Source organism: Ranitomeya variabilis, chromosome 4, assembly GCF_051348905.1.
Source record: "Ranitomeya variabilis isolate aRanVar5 chromosome 4, aRanVar5.hap1, whole genome shotgun sequence".
In the NCBI taxonomy this organism is placed as follows: domain Eukaryota; kingdom Metazoa; phylum Chordata; class Amphibia; order Anura; family Dendrobatidae; genus Ranitomeya; species Ranitomeya variabilis.
In genome coordinates, this window is record NC_135235.1 from 657,323,790 (window position 1) to 657,340,101 (window position 16,312).

Here is a 16,312-nt window from a genome sequence, read left to right on the forward strand (position 1 = left end):
GTCTTCAAAAAAATCAGGCCAGAGGTAGGGGGAACGCTCACTCTATTTCTCCCTGCCTGGGTGAATATCTCCCCCAGTGGTTGGGTTCTAAATATCATCAGAGACGGCTTAAGAATACATTTCATCCATCCACCCCGACAGACCTTTGTGTTGACACCTCGCAGGAAGTCTTAGGAGGAACAACTGGCCCTGGAGACAGAGGTCTTGGGACTTGTACAGAAACAGGTTCTACAGGAAGTCCCGAGGCAAGAGGAAGGAAGATGATTTTATTCCCCCCTCTTCTTGATACAAAAGCCGGATGGTTCTTAGCGAACCATTGTCAATCTGTAAAACCTCCACCAGTGGGTAGAAAATTGCTCCTTCAAGATGGAGTCAATAAACACAATGGTAAAAATGTTATTCCAGCACTCCTTCATGGCGGTGATAGACTTAAAGGATGCTTATTACCATATTCCAATCCATCGGTATCATCAAAAGCCCCTGAGGGTAGCTCTATGTATCTAGGGACAGATCAGGCACTACCAATATGCAGCCCTTCCATTCAGTGTGTCTACAGCTCCAAGGGTTTTACCAAGGTAATGGCAGAGGTGATGTCTTACCTTCGTTCTTGGAACATAGTTATCCCGTACTTGGACGACTTCCTCACAGTAGGGAGGTCGGAAAGTCAATGTATAGATCAAGTGAAAAAAGTGACTTCAACTGTAACGGAGCTGGGATAGGTGGTGAATACCCTCAAATCAAAATTAGTACCAAAAAACGTACAATCCTTCCTTGGGTTGGTACTAGACTCCAAACTCCAACTCTGCCTTCTGCCAGAGAGCAAAATTGTCAAGATAAGGGGTTTGGTTCTGTCAGCAAAACAGCCCATAATGACACTGAGAAGGGCAATGTCACTGCTAGTCACTGCTAACATCTTGCATACCAGCAGTGAGATGGGCTCAGTATCACCTAAGACAACTACAGTGGGAGGTCTTGTCAGCGCAGAAATCATTAAGAGGACATTTGGAAGGAAAAGTACATCTTTCCTTGATCGTAAGAGATTTCCTAACCTGGTGGACTGTAAGAGAGCATTTAGCATCGGGGTAAAGTGGCTAAGACCAGTAGAAGATATCATCATGACCAATGCGAGTGGTACGGGATGGGGAGCACATCTACGATCCCATGTAGTACAGGGAACATGGGCTTCTCTAGAAAAAGATCAGGGTTCAAATATAAAGGAGCTGTGGAAAAAGCCTTGAGACATTTTCTTCCCGTGCTTTGTGGCCGCCATACCCGGGTTATGTCAGACAATCAAGCAGTGGTAGCTTACATCAACTGCCTGGAGGGAACGAGATCCTGTACTCTTATGGAGGTAGCTAGTGTCCTTTTTCAGTTAGCAGAACAACACCTGTTATCCCTCACTACACTTCACATAAGAGGCGTCGAAAATACAAAAGCATACTTCCTGAGTCGCACGGGATTGAGACGGGGAAAGGTCCCTGAACCCTCGAGTTTTCCAGCAGATAGTACAGGCCTGGGGCAAGCTAGTGATAGACCTATTTGCCACCTCACACAACAGAAAGGTCAGGAATTTCTGCTCTCTAAATCTGTTAGAAAATCAGTTTGCGGTAGATGCCCTGCCCATACCCTGGAAATTTACTCTGGCCTACGTGTTTCCCCCGATAACAATGATTCCGATGATAGTGAGGAAGATCAGAGAGGATCAAGCGAGGGTGATCCTCATTGCTTCATTCTGGCTGAGGAGACCGTGGTTCTCCCTTCTATGGCAGATGTCGGTTTCAGATCCATGGATTTTGCCAGAGGTTCCGGAGCTACTTACCCAGGGGCCAGTATGCCACTCTCAGGTGAAAGGCTTCCATCTGACAGCATGGAATTTGAGAGGGTGTTATTGAGTCGCTGGGGGTTCTCTCCAGGGCTAGTCTCCACCCTGTTGAAGAGTAGGAAGCCGATTACATCTAGAATCTATGGTAGAACATGGAGGAAATTTTTGCAATTCCTAGGTCAACATTTGGGGGAGGAGGCGCCATTGGGGCCTATTCTAGAATTTCTAGACAGGATTACAACTTGGGTTAGCAATTAATACACTCAAGGTTCAAGTTTCGGCCTTGGGGGCATTATATAATTGTAACCTAGCATCCAATAGGTGGGTGTCCTGTTTCATAAAGTCCTGTAGTAGATATAGACCGGTTATAGTACCAAAAATTCCTCCTTGGGATCTAAATCTAGTCTTAAAGGCGCTAACCAAAGACCCATTTGAGCCCTTACAGGAATTGTCACCAAAATTCCTCACACTTAAAACAGTGTTGCTAGTGGCCCTAACAGCAGCCCGTAGGCTAAGCGACTTACAAGCCTTGTCTATATGCCCTCCTTACACTCAGGTTTTTGAGGACAGGGTAATTCTAAGACCAGATCCTGCCTATCTCCCCAAGGTAGTTCTTAAGTTCCGTAGGAGCGAGGAGATCACCTTGCCATCTTTTTGTAGTAACCCTACAAATCCAGGGGGGGGGGAAATTCTATATGTTAGATGTAAGAAGGTCCATGTTACGTTACGTGTCCATGACTAGTCAGTGGATGAAAGATCAGTCTCTTTGTAGCCTTCCAGGGTAGCAGAAAGGGGTATGGTATATCTAAATGTACCATTGCCAGATGGATCAGGGAGGCCATTAGTTTATCCTATTATGCGAGTGGCGCTCTGGTTCCTGAAGGCATCAAGGCTCACTCCACCAGAGCTGTGGCTACCTTCTGGGCAGAAAAGGCAGAGGTTTCGATTGATCAGAATGTAAGGTCTCTACCTGGTCCTCACCATCTACCTTCTTTAAGCATTACCGACTAGATTTGTCCTCCTCTGCTGATCTAACCTTTGGTAGAAGGGTGCTGCAAGCGGTGGTCCCTCCCTAAGGTTTTTCATTCTCCAAAATTCTCTCAGGTGTGCTATCATGAGAGAAGGGAAAACACCAAGGTTACTTACCGGTAGCCGATTTTTACGGAACCCATGATGGCACCCGTATATACCCCCCCTTTTCACTCTTTTGGTGTGTACTATAGTTTGGGTGTTTTAGTTGATATGATGTGGTGATGGTTTTGCCATGTGTACTAACCAGGGGGGCTTCTCATGCTCTGTAAACCAACTGAAGCGAGGGAGAGGTACCGCCCTTTTATTTTCAGTAGGTTTCCTGTCCTGACTGGGCGGATCCCCTCTCTCAGGTGTGCTGTCATGGGTTCTGGAAAAACCGGCTATCGGTAAGTAACCTTGGTGTTTTTCTTGCATTTTCTATGCAAATTAAAATCTGCATTTTACAGTACCAGCAAAAGCTATGAGATTTCAGAAATCTCATGCACACACATTGGTTTTTTTTCCTAACTGCATTGGAGAATTGCTGCGTTTTTTGAAAACTGCAGCATGTCACTTCTTTCAGTGTTCTTGCAGTGTTTTTTTCACCCATTGAATGCAGTAAGTGCAAAAAAGCAGCAGAAACGCAGGTATCGGGTTTTTTTGGTGCAGAGAACTCAGGAACAACAGGCAGTAAACTGTCAGCATAAAAAATGCAGCAAAAAAGCTCATTAAAACCTGCTTCTTTGCTGTCAAGAGAGCAGCAAAAAGGCAACATGTGAACATAACCTAAAAGTAAACTTACATTAATGATCCCCCACTACTCCTGTGCCACCACTGCTTGGGTCCCCCACCAGTATCTGTATTTCCTGGTCAATTCCGATGAACATTTGATCCCTACATTCAAACAGTGGCCGAATCAGTGACCAACATAGCCAGTCATTGGGATCATGGAGGAAATGTATTCATAAACCAGTTTGCCTAATGTTCCAGTCCATACGAGACAAAGAGAATAAAACATCTACTCGTTCTATCTCCTGACATGTTTCCCCTTATTATCGCCATTCGCCAGTAATTGTATTATTACATGGGATCTTTTATGATCTTACATCAGCTCATCTTCTTCTCATTCAGATTCTAACAATATCGGATCCTCTCAGTGGAGATTTTCTATATAAGAGAGTTCTTTCCTGATTGACCCATTAAGGATGGCAAGGGACAGGGACAAGATGTCAGAGAGGCTATTACACCTCACCCTAGAGATCCTCTTCCGGCTTACTGGAGAGGTGAGAGATTCTGATAATGTAACATTATATCATTCTTATCTATGGGAATAACAAATGGACAGAACTGGAGAGGTGTGGACTCTAGAAATGTCTGTGGTGAGATTTATTAATGTGTCTCTCCATAACCAGGATTACACAGTAGTGAAGAAGACCTCTAGTGAGCACTGTCAGACCCCTGTGTCTGAGGGATGGGGAAGACCCCAGAGCCCAATCACGGGGCCTCCACTTCATCCCTGGATGAATGAGGACATCAATGAGCAGAAGATATTAGAACTCATCTACAAGATGATTGAGCTGCTGACTGGAGAGGTGACACTGCTGGGAATACTGGGACGTTATAAGGTAACACTATGAAGGGATCGGGGGGATGACGGTATCATTGTATGTGTCAGGTTCCTATAAGGTGTCAGGATGTCACCGTCTATTTCTCCATGGAGGAGTGGGAGTATTTAGAAGGACACAAAGATCTGTACAAGGATGTCAGTATGGAGGTTCCCCAGCCTCTCACATCACCAGGTAATAGACAGGACTGAATACACCTGACCTATAATTATCTGTATGTAAAGAATAAATTCAGTCCCTGTATGTGTTTCTTCCAGTTCCACCCTGTAAACGGACAACACCAGAGAGATGCCCCCATCTTCTCCTTCCAGAGGACTATAAACAAGAAAATCCCAATTTTCCTCAGGATCATCAGGTAGATGGAGAAAATCCCCTATGATGTGTAGATGGCTGTGAATGTCTTGTTTTATCCACCAGTATTATGTTTTACACTTGTGTAATGAGAACGGTGGAGATGGCAGGATTAGAGCTGATCATAGATGTGACTTCTCCATCTGTCTTTTCCAAAATTTGTTTCAGGTTAAAGATCTGACCCATATTTATACTACAGAGACATATGTGATGCGTGATGAGTGGCGTAAAGAGGAGATTCCTACATGTGACTACCCAGGTGAGTAGTAACCACAGGGAATGCAGAGAAATCACAGATTATTCTCAGATACTGGGTGTGGCTGCTTTATCGGCGATGTAGTCCAACCATTTCACAATCAAGAGGTCACTGTTCTACTAAACCAATACATGGCCCTCCATCGGAAACTATCCCCGTTACTTTGGGCATTGTAAATCCCTTTGTTGGAGTGAGACTGGTTTTAGTTAGAGCGTACAGCTCAAAGGATCCACCTTAACCTTTGAATTAGAAGATGTTGACCCAAAGTCGATCAGATCTCTAAACTGAAAAGCCAAATCACAACGTATGTAGAATGTGCTCACCACTTAGAAAATCATCGGAAGAAAATTATTCAGTAATCCGTATGGTGGGCCTTGCTTTTATGAAGAGACACCAGTCCATGTCTGGTGAGAGACAAATGTGATTTTTTTTTTTGTCTTTAATCTTTTCTTTTTATTTTTATACTAATATATAAATACTAGAGACATAAACACAAGAAAGAGAGTGCAATTATCATTTTTAATTATATTTGTTCTTAAACTCTTTCCCAACCTCCACTCACTCAGAGAGGGGAACAAAAGAGAAAAACCTTCAATCAATTATTCTTCCACACATTTCCAAAACTCTTTTTGTTTATATTTATCCCATGAACTAATATATTACAACTAGAGATGAGTGGTTTGATCCGAGGATGATCAAGTTTGAGTCAAATTTCCTGAAATTCACAATTTCTTGCAAATTCAAACATTGTGAGATTTGATTCATGGTTTGCAAAAAAAATCTTGCCTGCTTCCATTTTCCACACTGATGAAGCATCAAGAGAGAGTTCATTTAAGTTTGCATTGCCGCAATGGCTTCCTCATCATTCCTGCAGCTATGATATCTAGCAGATTATCATACCTTGTACAGTGGTGGTCAGTACCATGGCCATTACAGATAGTCTTTTCCCAGTCGAGCACAGTTTGTATGGCAAAGTCATTGTCCATGTGCAAAGTGAGTGTGTGAGTCTCTCTCTTCTTTAGAGTCTAAGCTGTTATGGTCAGCGGAGTTCTCTCACTTAAATACTGTACAGTGTAAGCTCTTCTACCCAGTGGGGTCCTCCCTCTCTTGTAACGTGTAAATTCGTATGGTCAGTGGGGTTCTTTCTCTGCTGTAGAGTGTAAGCTCTTCAGGTCAGCAGTGCCCTCTCTCTTTCCAGTATTAAGATTCGCACATAGCTTCTGTCAAACAACAAAGTGCCTGGATGGGTCAATATATAGAGCTAATAAAGTCTTCTGAAGCAATAGTTGATGTCTTCACATGTCAGCAGATACAGACAAATGTCCCAAGGACTGGACAAGATTTGTGTTTATTTCTATTCCAAAGAAGGGAGATGCTACCGACTGTGGAAACTATCGGACTATTTCGCTCTTACCTCATGCCAGCAAAATGTTACTGAAGATCCTGCAAAGAGGGCTAAAGCCATACTTTGACAAAGAGCTGCCAGAGAAACATGTAGGATTCAAAAAAGGCAAAGGCACAAGAGATGTGATTTCTAATTGTAGATTGATAATGGAAAAGGCCAAAGAATGCAACAAGGAGAACTATTTTTGCTTCATCAACTACAGTAAAGCCTTCATCTGTGTTGATCACCAGAAACTTTGGAAAGCCATGAAGTATATGGGTGTGCTGAACCAACCGATCAGGCTCATTAACGACTTTTATATCAACCAAGAAGCAAAAGTCCGAACGGAACACAGCAACACTGCATGGTTCAAAGTAGAGTGAGGCATCAAACAAGGCTGCATTCTGTCACCATTTCTCTGCTGGCCGAATCATCAACAATCTTAAATACACAGGAAATACAACATTGATAGCAAGAAGCTTAGATGGAATGAATTACGGTGTGTCAAGCTGGAAAGCTCGATCATGGGACTGCTACTCAACATAAAGATATTGTCTACTGCCAGGTACTAACGGGACACATTTGAGATGAACAGGTATGAACTGGAAGTTGTAAACGGCTTCAACATACTCGAATCAATGATAATTCAAGATGCAGTGACGACACCTGAAGTCAATAGGAGAATAGCTGTGGGCAAATCAATAAAGTCACTGAACATGGTCTTCAAATCAAGGAACATCTCACTGGCGACAAAGACACAGCTCGTACATAGTTTGGTCTTTTCTGTGGTAAAATACGGATGTGAAACCTGAACGATAAAAAACAAGATAAAAGAAGAATCGCCGATGTCGGAATGTGGTGCTGGAGAAGAATGTTATCAATACCATGGATGGCAAGAAGATCAAATAAATCAATTTTAGAAGGAGAACTTGCCACATCTCATGGCAGCCTGTTCCACTCATTGATCACCCTCACTGTCAAAAAGTTTTTTCTAATATCTAATCTGTATCTTCTCCCTTTAAGTTTTATTCAGTTGCTTCTCATGTTTCCATGTGCAAATGAGAATAAGGATGATCCCCCTATACTGTGACATCCCTTTAGATATTTGAAGACTGCCATTAAGTCTCCTCTAAGCCTTTTTTTTTGCAAGCTAAACATTCCCAGCTCCTTTATCTGTTCTTGAAGTACATACTTTGCAGTCCTCCCACCATCCTGGCAGCACTTCCCAGAACTTGCTCCAGTTTTTCAATGTATTTTTTAAAAAATGGTGCCCAGAACTGAACACAGTATTCAAGATGAGGTCTGACCAAGGAAGAGTATAGAGGCATAATTACTTCTTGTGATCTAAATACTTCTCTTAATACATCCCAGAACTGTGTTTGCCTTTTTTGTTGCTGCATCACACTGTTGACTCATGCAATCTGTGATCTATTAGTATACCTAAGTCTTTTCAGACGTCCTGTTACTTAGTTGTATTCCTCCCATTCTGTAGATGTAATTTTAATTTTTCTTGCCCAGATGTAGAATCTTGCATTTCTCCCTAATAAATACCATTCTATTAGTTGCTGCCCATTGTTCAAGCTTATCTAGATCCTTCAAAATCCTTTCTGTCTTCTCCAGTGTTACTTATCCCTCCTAACTTTGTGTCTTCTGCACATTCGTTTAGTTTACCTTCAGTTCCCTTGTCTAGATCATTTTTAAAAATATTGAACAACGCTGGGGCCAAGACAGAGCCTTGTGGTTCTTGAAGCACTCTTTGAATTGGATGTGCAACCAATTATTACCACTCTTTGCTTATGATCACTCATGAAGCGGAGGTGTCTCTTTCCCAAACTGCTGAATTGCTTGTGGTAGGTGAATACGGAGGGAAGGATTTTTTTAACACCTTCCCAATATTTCCCAGAGGAAGGTAACTTCCCACATACCGCTGTAACCGCTCATAAAAAAGCCAGCATCTCCATCAATAGGTGCCTTCCATATATCATAGCTGACAAACTGCTGCAACGAGCCAAGCTGTTAATCTGTACCATAAGCCATACAGTGAACACCTTAAAAAAATAAATTAAATAAAACATAGTTTTTTCATTGTACTCAAACAAAAAATGGCGAATGTGACCCGTCAATTTAATTTTTTTAATATATATATATATGCAGCCTATTTACTCAGCTGGGTTTGAGACCTCTGTTCTAAGTTATGGTGGGGAGCATGTTATTTTTCTAATGTAAGTTTTTGTTTCCCATAGTTGGTCAGCATCATACAGAGAAAGAAATCTGAATTCTCTCATCCTATTTGTATAACGAGTCCCTCTTTTAATATCTGACAATAATTATTCCCTTTTTTATCCAAAGTTCAGCACAGGGTAACTAAAACATATGTGGGAGATTTGTATTATCCTAAAATGAGTAAATGTAGGCCGAGCAACCCACCCACATGATATTTTTAAATGCCTCCAAAAAGTTTGTTAGAGTAAAAACGTAAAAGAAGACCATAACCAATACATAAAGGTCTGGTATTTTACTTTCAAGAGCATGAAAGATATTTTCTATGTCAAGAACTATGTTTAAACTAGGGATTGGGGGGAGGGTATTCATTTTATAGAAGGGGAAGATAGTGCAGATAGAGACCTGGGCACAAATAAGGAAGTTGGGGGTTGCGGTGGCATGGGGGGTGGGGTTAGAACAGTTAGTAATTTAAGAAAGAATAGAGGTACAGAGAGGAACATCAAGTGCATGTATACTAATGCCAGAAGCCTCGCCAACAAAATGGATAAATTAGAACTAATATTGTTGGAACATAATTATGATATGGTGGGGATATCTGAAACATGGCTGGATGAGAGCCATGACTGGGCTGTTAACTTGCAGGGCTATAGCCTTTTCAGAAATGACCGTACAGATAAGCGAGGGGGTGGGGTGTGTCTGTATGTAAAATCGACCTTAACCCCTTCACCCCCGGAGCTTTTTCCGTTTTTCCGTTTTCGTTTTTCGCTCCCCTCCTTCCCAGAGCCATAACTTTTTTATTTTTCTGTCAATTTGGCCATGTGAGGGCTTATTTTTTGCGGGACGAGTTGTACTTTTGAACGACATCATTGGTTTTACCATGTCGTGTACTAGAAAACGGGAAAAAAATTCCAAGTGCAGTGAAATTGCAAAAAAAGTGCAATCCCACACTTGTTTTTTGCTTGCCTATTTTGCTAGGTTCACTAAATGCTAAAACTGACCTGCCATTATGATTCTCCAGGTCAGTACGAGTTCATAGACACCTAACATGACTAGGTTCTTTTTTACCTAAGTGGTGAAAAAAAATTCCAAACTTTGCAAAAAAATAAATAAATAAAATTGCGCCATTTTCCGATACCCGTAGCGTCTCCATTTTTCGTGATCTGGGGTCGGGTGAGGGCTTATTTTTTGCGTGCCGAGCTGGCATTTTTAATGATAGCATTTCGGTGCAGATACGTTCTTTTGATCGCCCGTTATTGCATTTTAATGCAATGTCGTGGCGACCAAAAAAACGTAAATCTGGCGTTTCGATTTTTTTTTTCATTACGCCGTTTAGCGATCAGGTTAATGCTTTTTTTTTATTGATAGATCGGGCGATTCTGAACACGGCGATACCAAATATGTGTAGGTTGGGCTTTTTTTTTATTGATTTATTTTGATTGGGGCGAAAGGGGGGTGATTTAAACTTTTATATTTTTTTTATTTTTTTCACATTTTTTTTTACTTTTTTTTTTTACTTTTACCATGCTTCTATAGCCTCCATGGGAGGCTAGAAGCAGGCACAGCCCGATCGGCTCTGCTACATAACAGCGATCATCAGATCGCTGTTATGTAGCTAAAATGCAGGTGTGCTGTGAGCGCCGACCACAGGGGGGCGCTCACAGCCACCGGCGATCAGTAACCATAGAGGTCTCCAGGACCTCTATGGTTACAATGGAGGAGCATCGCCGACCCCCGATCATGTGACAGGGGTCGGCGATGCGCTCATATCCGGCCGCACGGCCGGATGCGGTAGTTAAATGCCGCTGTCTGAGTTTGACAGCGGCATTTAACTAGTTAATAGCGGCGGGTGATCGCGATTTCACCCGCCGCTATTGCGCGCACATGTCAGCTGTAAAAAACAGCTGACATGTCGCGACTTTGATGTGCGCTCACCGCCGGAGCGCACATCAAAGCGGGGGTCCCGACATGTGACGTACTATTACGTCACATGTCGGGAAGGGGTTAAAACCCATCCTGCGTGATAATATAGGTGAATCTAATGAAAATGTAGAGTCCCTGTGGGTGGAGAAAAGGGGAGGGGGAAAAATACTAAATTACTGATAGGGGTTTGTTATAAATCTCCAAAAATAATGGAAGCAATGGAGAATATCCTCATAAAGCAAATAGATGAAGCTGCGACTCAAGGAGAAGTCATTATTATGGGGGACTTCAACTACCCTGGAATAGATTGGGGAACAGAAACCTGCAGTTCCAGTAAAGGTAATCGGTTTTTGACAACTATGAGAGACAATTACCTTTCACAACTGGTTCAGGACCCAACAAGAAGGGGGGCACTGCTAGACCTAATATTAACCAACAGGCCAGACCGCATAGCAAATATAAGGGTTGGGGGTCACTTGGGGAATAGTGATCACAAAATAATAAGTTTTCATGTAACCTTTAATAAGATGTGTAGTAGAGGGGTGACAAGGACACTAAACTTCAGGAGGGCAAATTTCCAACAGATGAGAGATGATCTTAGTGCAATTAACTGGGACGATATCCTGAGACATAAAAATACACAAAGAAAATGGGAGACGTTTATTAGCATCCTGGATAGGACCTGTGCAGAGTATATACCGTATGGGAATAAACATACTAGAAATAGGAGGAAACCAATATGGCTAAATAGAGCTGTAAGGGGTGCAATAAGGGACAAAAAGAAAGCATTTAGAGAATTAAAGGAAGTAGGTAGTGGTGAGGCATTAAATAAATACAGAAAATTAAATAAATTCTGTAAAAAGCAAATCAAGGCAGCAAAGATTGAGACAGAGAGACTCATTGCTAGAGAGAGCAAAAATAACCCCAAAATATTCTTTAACTACATAAATAGTAAGAAACTAAAAAATGATAGTGTTGGCCCCCTTATAAATAGTCTGGGTGAAATGGTGGATGAGGATGAGGAAAAAGCCAATATGCTAAATGACTTTTTTTCATCAGTATTTACAAAAGAAAATCCCATGGCAGCCAATATGACTAGTGATAAAAATTCCCAATTAAATGTTACCTGCTTAACCCAGCAGGAAGTACGGCGGCGTCTAAAAATCACAAAAATTGACAAATCTCCGGGCCCGGATGGGATACACCCCCGAGTACTGCAGGAATTAAGTACAGTCATTGATAGACCATTATTTTTAATCTTTTAAGAGTCCATAATAACAGGGTCTGTACCACAGGACTGGCGTATAGCAAATGTGGTGCCAATATTCAAAAAGGGGACAAAAACTGAACTCTGTAATTATAGGCCAGTAAGCTTAACCTCTACTGTGGGTAAAATCCTGGAGGGCATTCTAAGGGATGCTATACTGGAGTATCTGAAGAGGAATAACCTCATGACCCAGTATCAGCACGGGTTTACTAGGGACCGTTCATGTCAGACTAATTTGATCAGCTTCTATGAGGAGGTAAGTTCCGGACTGGATCAAGGGAACCTAATGGACGTAGTGTATAAGGACTTTTCAAAAGCTTTTGATACTGTGCCACACAAAAGGTTGATACATAAAATGAGAATAATGGGGATAGGGGAAAATATGTGCAAGTGGGTTGAGAGCTGGCTCAAGGGATAGGAAACAAAGGGTGGTTATTAATGGAGCACACTCGGACTGGGTCACGGTTAGCAGTGGGGTACCACAGGGGTCAGTATTGGGCCCTCTTTTTAACATATTTATTAATGACCTTGTAGGGGGAATTCAGAGTAGAATTTCAATATTTGCAGATGACACTAAACTCTGCAGGGTAATCAATACAGAGGAGGACAATTTTATATTACAGGATGATTTATGTAAACTAGAAGCTTGGGCTGATAAATGGCAAATGAGCTTTAATGGGGATAAATGTAAGGTCATGCACTTGGGTAGAAGTAATAAGATGTATAACTATGTGCTTAATTCTAAAACTCTGGGTAAAACCGTTAATGAAAAAGACCTGGGTGTATGGGTGGATGACAAACTCATATTCAGTGGTCAGTGTCAGGCAGCTGCTACAAAGGCAAATAAAATAATGCGATGCATTAAAAGAGGAATAGATGCTCATGAGGAGAACATAATTTTACCTCTATACAAGTCACTAGTGCGACCACACTTAGAATACTGTGTACAGTTCTGGTCTCCGGTGTATAAGAAAGACATAGCTGAACTGGAGCGGGTGCAGAGAAGAGCGACCAAGGTTATTAGAGGACTGGGGGGTCTGCAATACCTAGATAGGTTATTACACTTGGGGCTATTTAGTTTGGAAAAACGAAGGCTAAGGGGTGATCTTATTTTAATGTATAAATATATGAGGGGACAGTGCAAAGACCTTTCTGATGATCTTTTTAATCATAGACCGGTGACAGGGACAAGGGGGCATCCTCTACGTCTGGAGGAAAAAAGGTTTAAGCATAATAACAGACGCGGATTCTTTACTGTAAGAGCAGTGAGACTATGGAACCCTCTGCCGTATGATGTTGTAATGAGTGATTCATTACTTAAATTTAAGAGGGGACTGGATACCTTTCTGGAAAAGTATAATGTTACAGGGTATATATATTAGATTCCTTGATAAGGCGTTGATCCAGGGAACTAGTCTGACTGCCGTATGTGGGGTCGGGAAGGAATTTTTTTCCCCATGGTGGAGCTTACTCTGACCACATGGGGGTTTTTTGCCTTCCCCTGGATCAACATGTTAGGGCATGTTAGGCTATGAGTTGAACTAGATGGACTTAACCCCTTCCTGACATGCGCCGTACTAGTACTGCGCTGCCGGCACTGCATTACTGACAGCTGCAGTACTAGTACGGCGCCCCGATCACCGCGGTCTCACACTGAGCGCCGCGGTGATCGGGTGCGGGTGTCAGTTGTATATGACAGCTGACACCCCGCAGCAATGCCCACGATCGGCGCTATCGCCGATCGCGGGCATTTAACCCCTCTGATGCCGCTGTCAATAGTGACAGCGGCATAGAGGGGGATCGCGCAGGGACGGGGGCTCCCTGCGCTCTCCCACCGGAGCAGCGCGATAAGATCGCGCTGCTCCGGTGACCTGGAAGGAGTCCCCGGATCCAAGATGGCCGCGGGACTCCTTCCGGGTCATGAGATGACCCTGCTTGCCGGCGTCTGCTGAGAATTCCTCATAGCAGGCACCGGCAAGCCTCTGCAATGTGCCTGTCAGATCGATGATCTGACAGAGTGCTGTGCACACTGTCAGATCACCGATCTGTGATGTCCCCTCCTGGGACAAAGTAAAAAGTAAAAAAAAAAAATTTCCACATGTGTAAAAAAAAATAAAAAAAAAATCCTAAATAAAGAAAAAAAAAAAAAAAAAATTCCCATAAATACATTTCTTTATCTAAATAAAAAAAAATATCACACAATAAAAGTACACATATTTAGTATCGCCGCGTCCGTAACGACCCCACCTATAAAACTATATCACTAGTTAACCCCTTCAGTGAACACCGTAAAAAAAAAAAAAAACGAGGCAAAAAACAATGCTTTATTCTCATACCGCCAAACAAAAAGTGGAATAACACGCGATCAAAAAGACGGATATAAATAAGCATGGTACCGCTGAAAATGTCATCTTGTCCCGCAAAAAAAAAGCCACCATACAGCATCATCAGCAGAAAAATAAAAAAGTTATAGCTCTCAGAATAAAGCGATGCAAAAACAATTATTTTTTTATATAAAATAGTTTTTATTGTGTAAAAGCGCCAAAACATAAAAAAATTACATAAATGAGGTATCGCTGTAATCGTACTGACCCGAAGAATAAAACTGCTTTATCCTTTTTACCGAAACGCGGAACGGTATAAACGCCCCCCCTAAAATAATTTCAGGAATTGCTGATTTTTGTTCATTCCGCCTCCCAAAAATCAGAATAAAAAGCGATCAAAAAATGTCATGTACCCGAAAATGGTACCAATAAAAACTTCAACTCGTCCCGCAAAAAACAAGATCTCACATGACTCTGTGGACCAAAATATGGAAAAATTATAGCTCTCAAAATGTGGTGATGCAAAAACTATTTTTTGCAATAAAAAGCGTCTTTTAGTGTGTGATGGCTGCCAACCATAAAAATCCGCCCCAAAAACGCTATAAAAGTAAATCAAATCCCCCTTCATCACCCCCTTAGTTAGGGAAAAATAATAAAATTTAAAAAAATATATTTATTTCCATTTTCCCGTTAGGCTACTTTCACACTAGCGTCGGTACGGGGCCGTCGCGCTGCGTCGGCCCGACATACCGACGCATACTGTGCAAGCGCCGCACAACGGGGGCAGCGGATGCTGTTTTTCCACGCATCCGCTGCCCCATTGTGAGGTGCGGGGAGGTGGGGGCGGAGTTCCAGCCGCGCATGCGCAGTCGGAAATGGTGGACCGTCGGCACAAAAAAAGTTACATGTAACGTTTTTTGCTGCCGGCGGTCCGCCACAACACGACGCAACCGTCGCACGACGCTTGCGACGTGTGTCAATATGTCGCTAATGTTAGTCTATGGGGAAAAAACGCATCCTGCAGATGACTTTGCAGGATGCGTTTTTTCGCCAAAACGACGCATTGCGACGTATGCAAAAAAAAGCTAGTGTGAAAGTAGCGCTAGGGTTAGGACTAGGGTTAGGGCTAGGGTTGGGGTTAGGGCTAGGGGTAGGGCTGGGGTTAGGGTTGGGGTTTAGGTTTCAGTTAGAATTGGGGAGTTTTCACTGTTTAGGCACATCAGGGGCTCTCCAAACGCGACATGGCGTCCGATCTCAACACGCTTGTTTGCGTTAAAAACGCATGCGTTTTTATAGAAAAAAACCAGAACACACACTGCAAAGTCACCCACCACCATCAAGGTGATAAAGGAATCCAAACCCTAACCCTACCCCTAAACTCACCCCTAACCGTTTAATGAACATTTTCTGACATAGTGCCACGTATTTCAGTGCCACGATATTTCAGTGCCACGATATTTCAGTGCCACGTCTTTCAGTGCCACGATATTTCAGTGCCACGTATTTCAGTGCCACGATATTTCAGTGCCACGATATTTCAGTGCCACGATATTTCAGTGCCACGATATTTCAGTGCCATGTATTTCAGTGCCACGATATTTCAGTGCCACGTATTTCAGTGCCACGTATTTCAGTGCCACGTATTTCAGTGCCACGATATTTAAGTGCCACGTATTTAAGTGCCACGATATTTCAGTGAAATACGTGGCACTGAAATATCGTGGCATTTACGTGAAATACGTGGCACTTATATACGTGGCACTTATATACGTGGCACTTATATACGTGGCCACTTATATACGTGGCACTTATATACGTGGCCACTGAAATATCGTGGCACTTATATACGTATATACGTATATAAACGTATTTCAGTGCCACGTATTTCAGTGCCACGTATTTCAGGTTAGGGGTAGGGTTAGGGTTTTTTGGTTTTTTCTCGTTTTCTTGTGTTTTTCTATAAAAACGCATGCGTCTAAAAAAACGCATGCGTTTTACCGCGTTTACATGCGTTTTTTCACACAAACGCTTTTTTAAAAAACGCATGCAGATAAAAACGCAAGTGTGAAACCAGCCTTACCCTTGGGAAAATAAAAACGTGGGGGCTAAAATATAATTTTCGTGGAAAA

At 42.4% G+C, this 16,312-nt stretch overlaps 3 protein-coding genes across 3 annotated transcripts in view; all 3 read left to right on the top strand.

The window, feature by feature from the left end:
• Positions 1-16,312, top strand: part of LOC143768180 (uncharacterized) — a 166,687-nt gene that overhangs the window by 105,178 nt on the left and 45,197 nt on the right. Inside the window, exons 8-10 of the mRNA XM_077256869.1 lie at positions 4,509-4,632; positions 4,716-4,813; positions 4,978-5,068. Coding sequence (XP_077112984.1) covers positions 4,509-4,632; positions 4,716-4,813; positions 4,978-5,068 — 313 coding nt within the window. The remainder of the gene's footprint in view (positions 1-4,508; positions 4,633-4,715; positions 4,814-4,977; positions 5,069-16,312) is intronic.
• LOC143767467 (uncharacterized) overlaps positions 1-16,312 on the top strand; it is a 390,459-nt gene that overhangs the window by 52,878 nt on the left and 321,269 nt on the right. The gene's annotated exons all lie outside the window — the stretch shown is intronic.
• On the top strand, positions 3,969-4,470 carry LOC143767507 (oocyte zinc finger protein XlCOF29-like). The gene is made up of 2 exons (XM_077255902.1): positions 3,969-4,116; positions 4,246-4,470. The coding sequence occupies exons 1-2, from the start codon at positions 4,039-4,041 to the stop codon at positions 4,468-4,470; spliced, it is 303 nt and encodes a 100-aa protein (XP_077112017.1). The 5' UTR covers positions 3,969-4,038.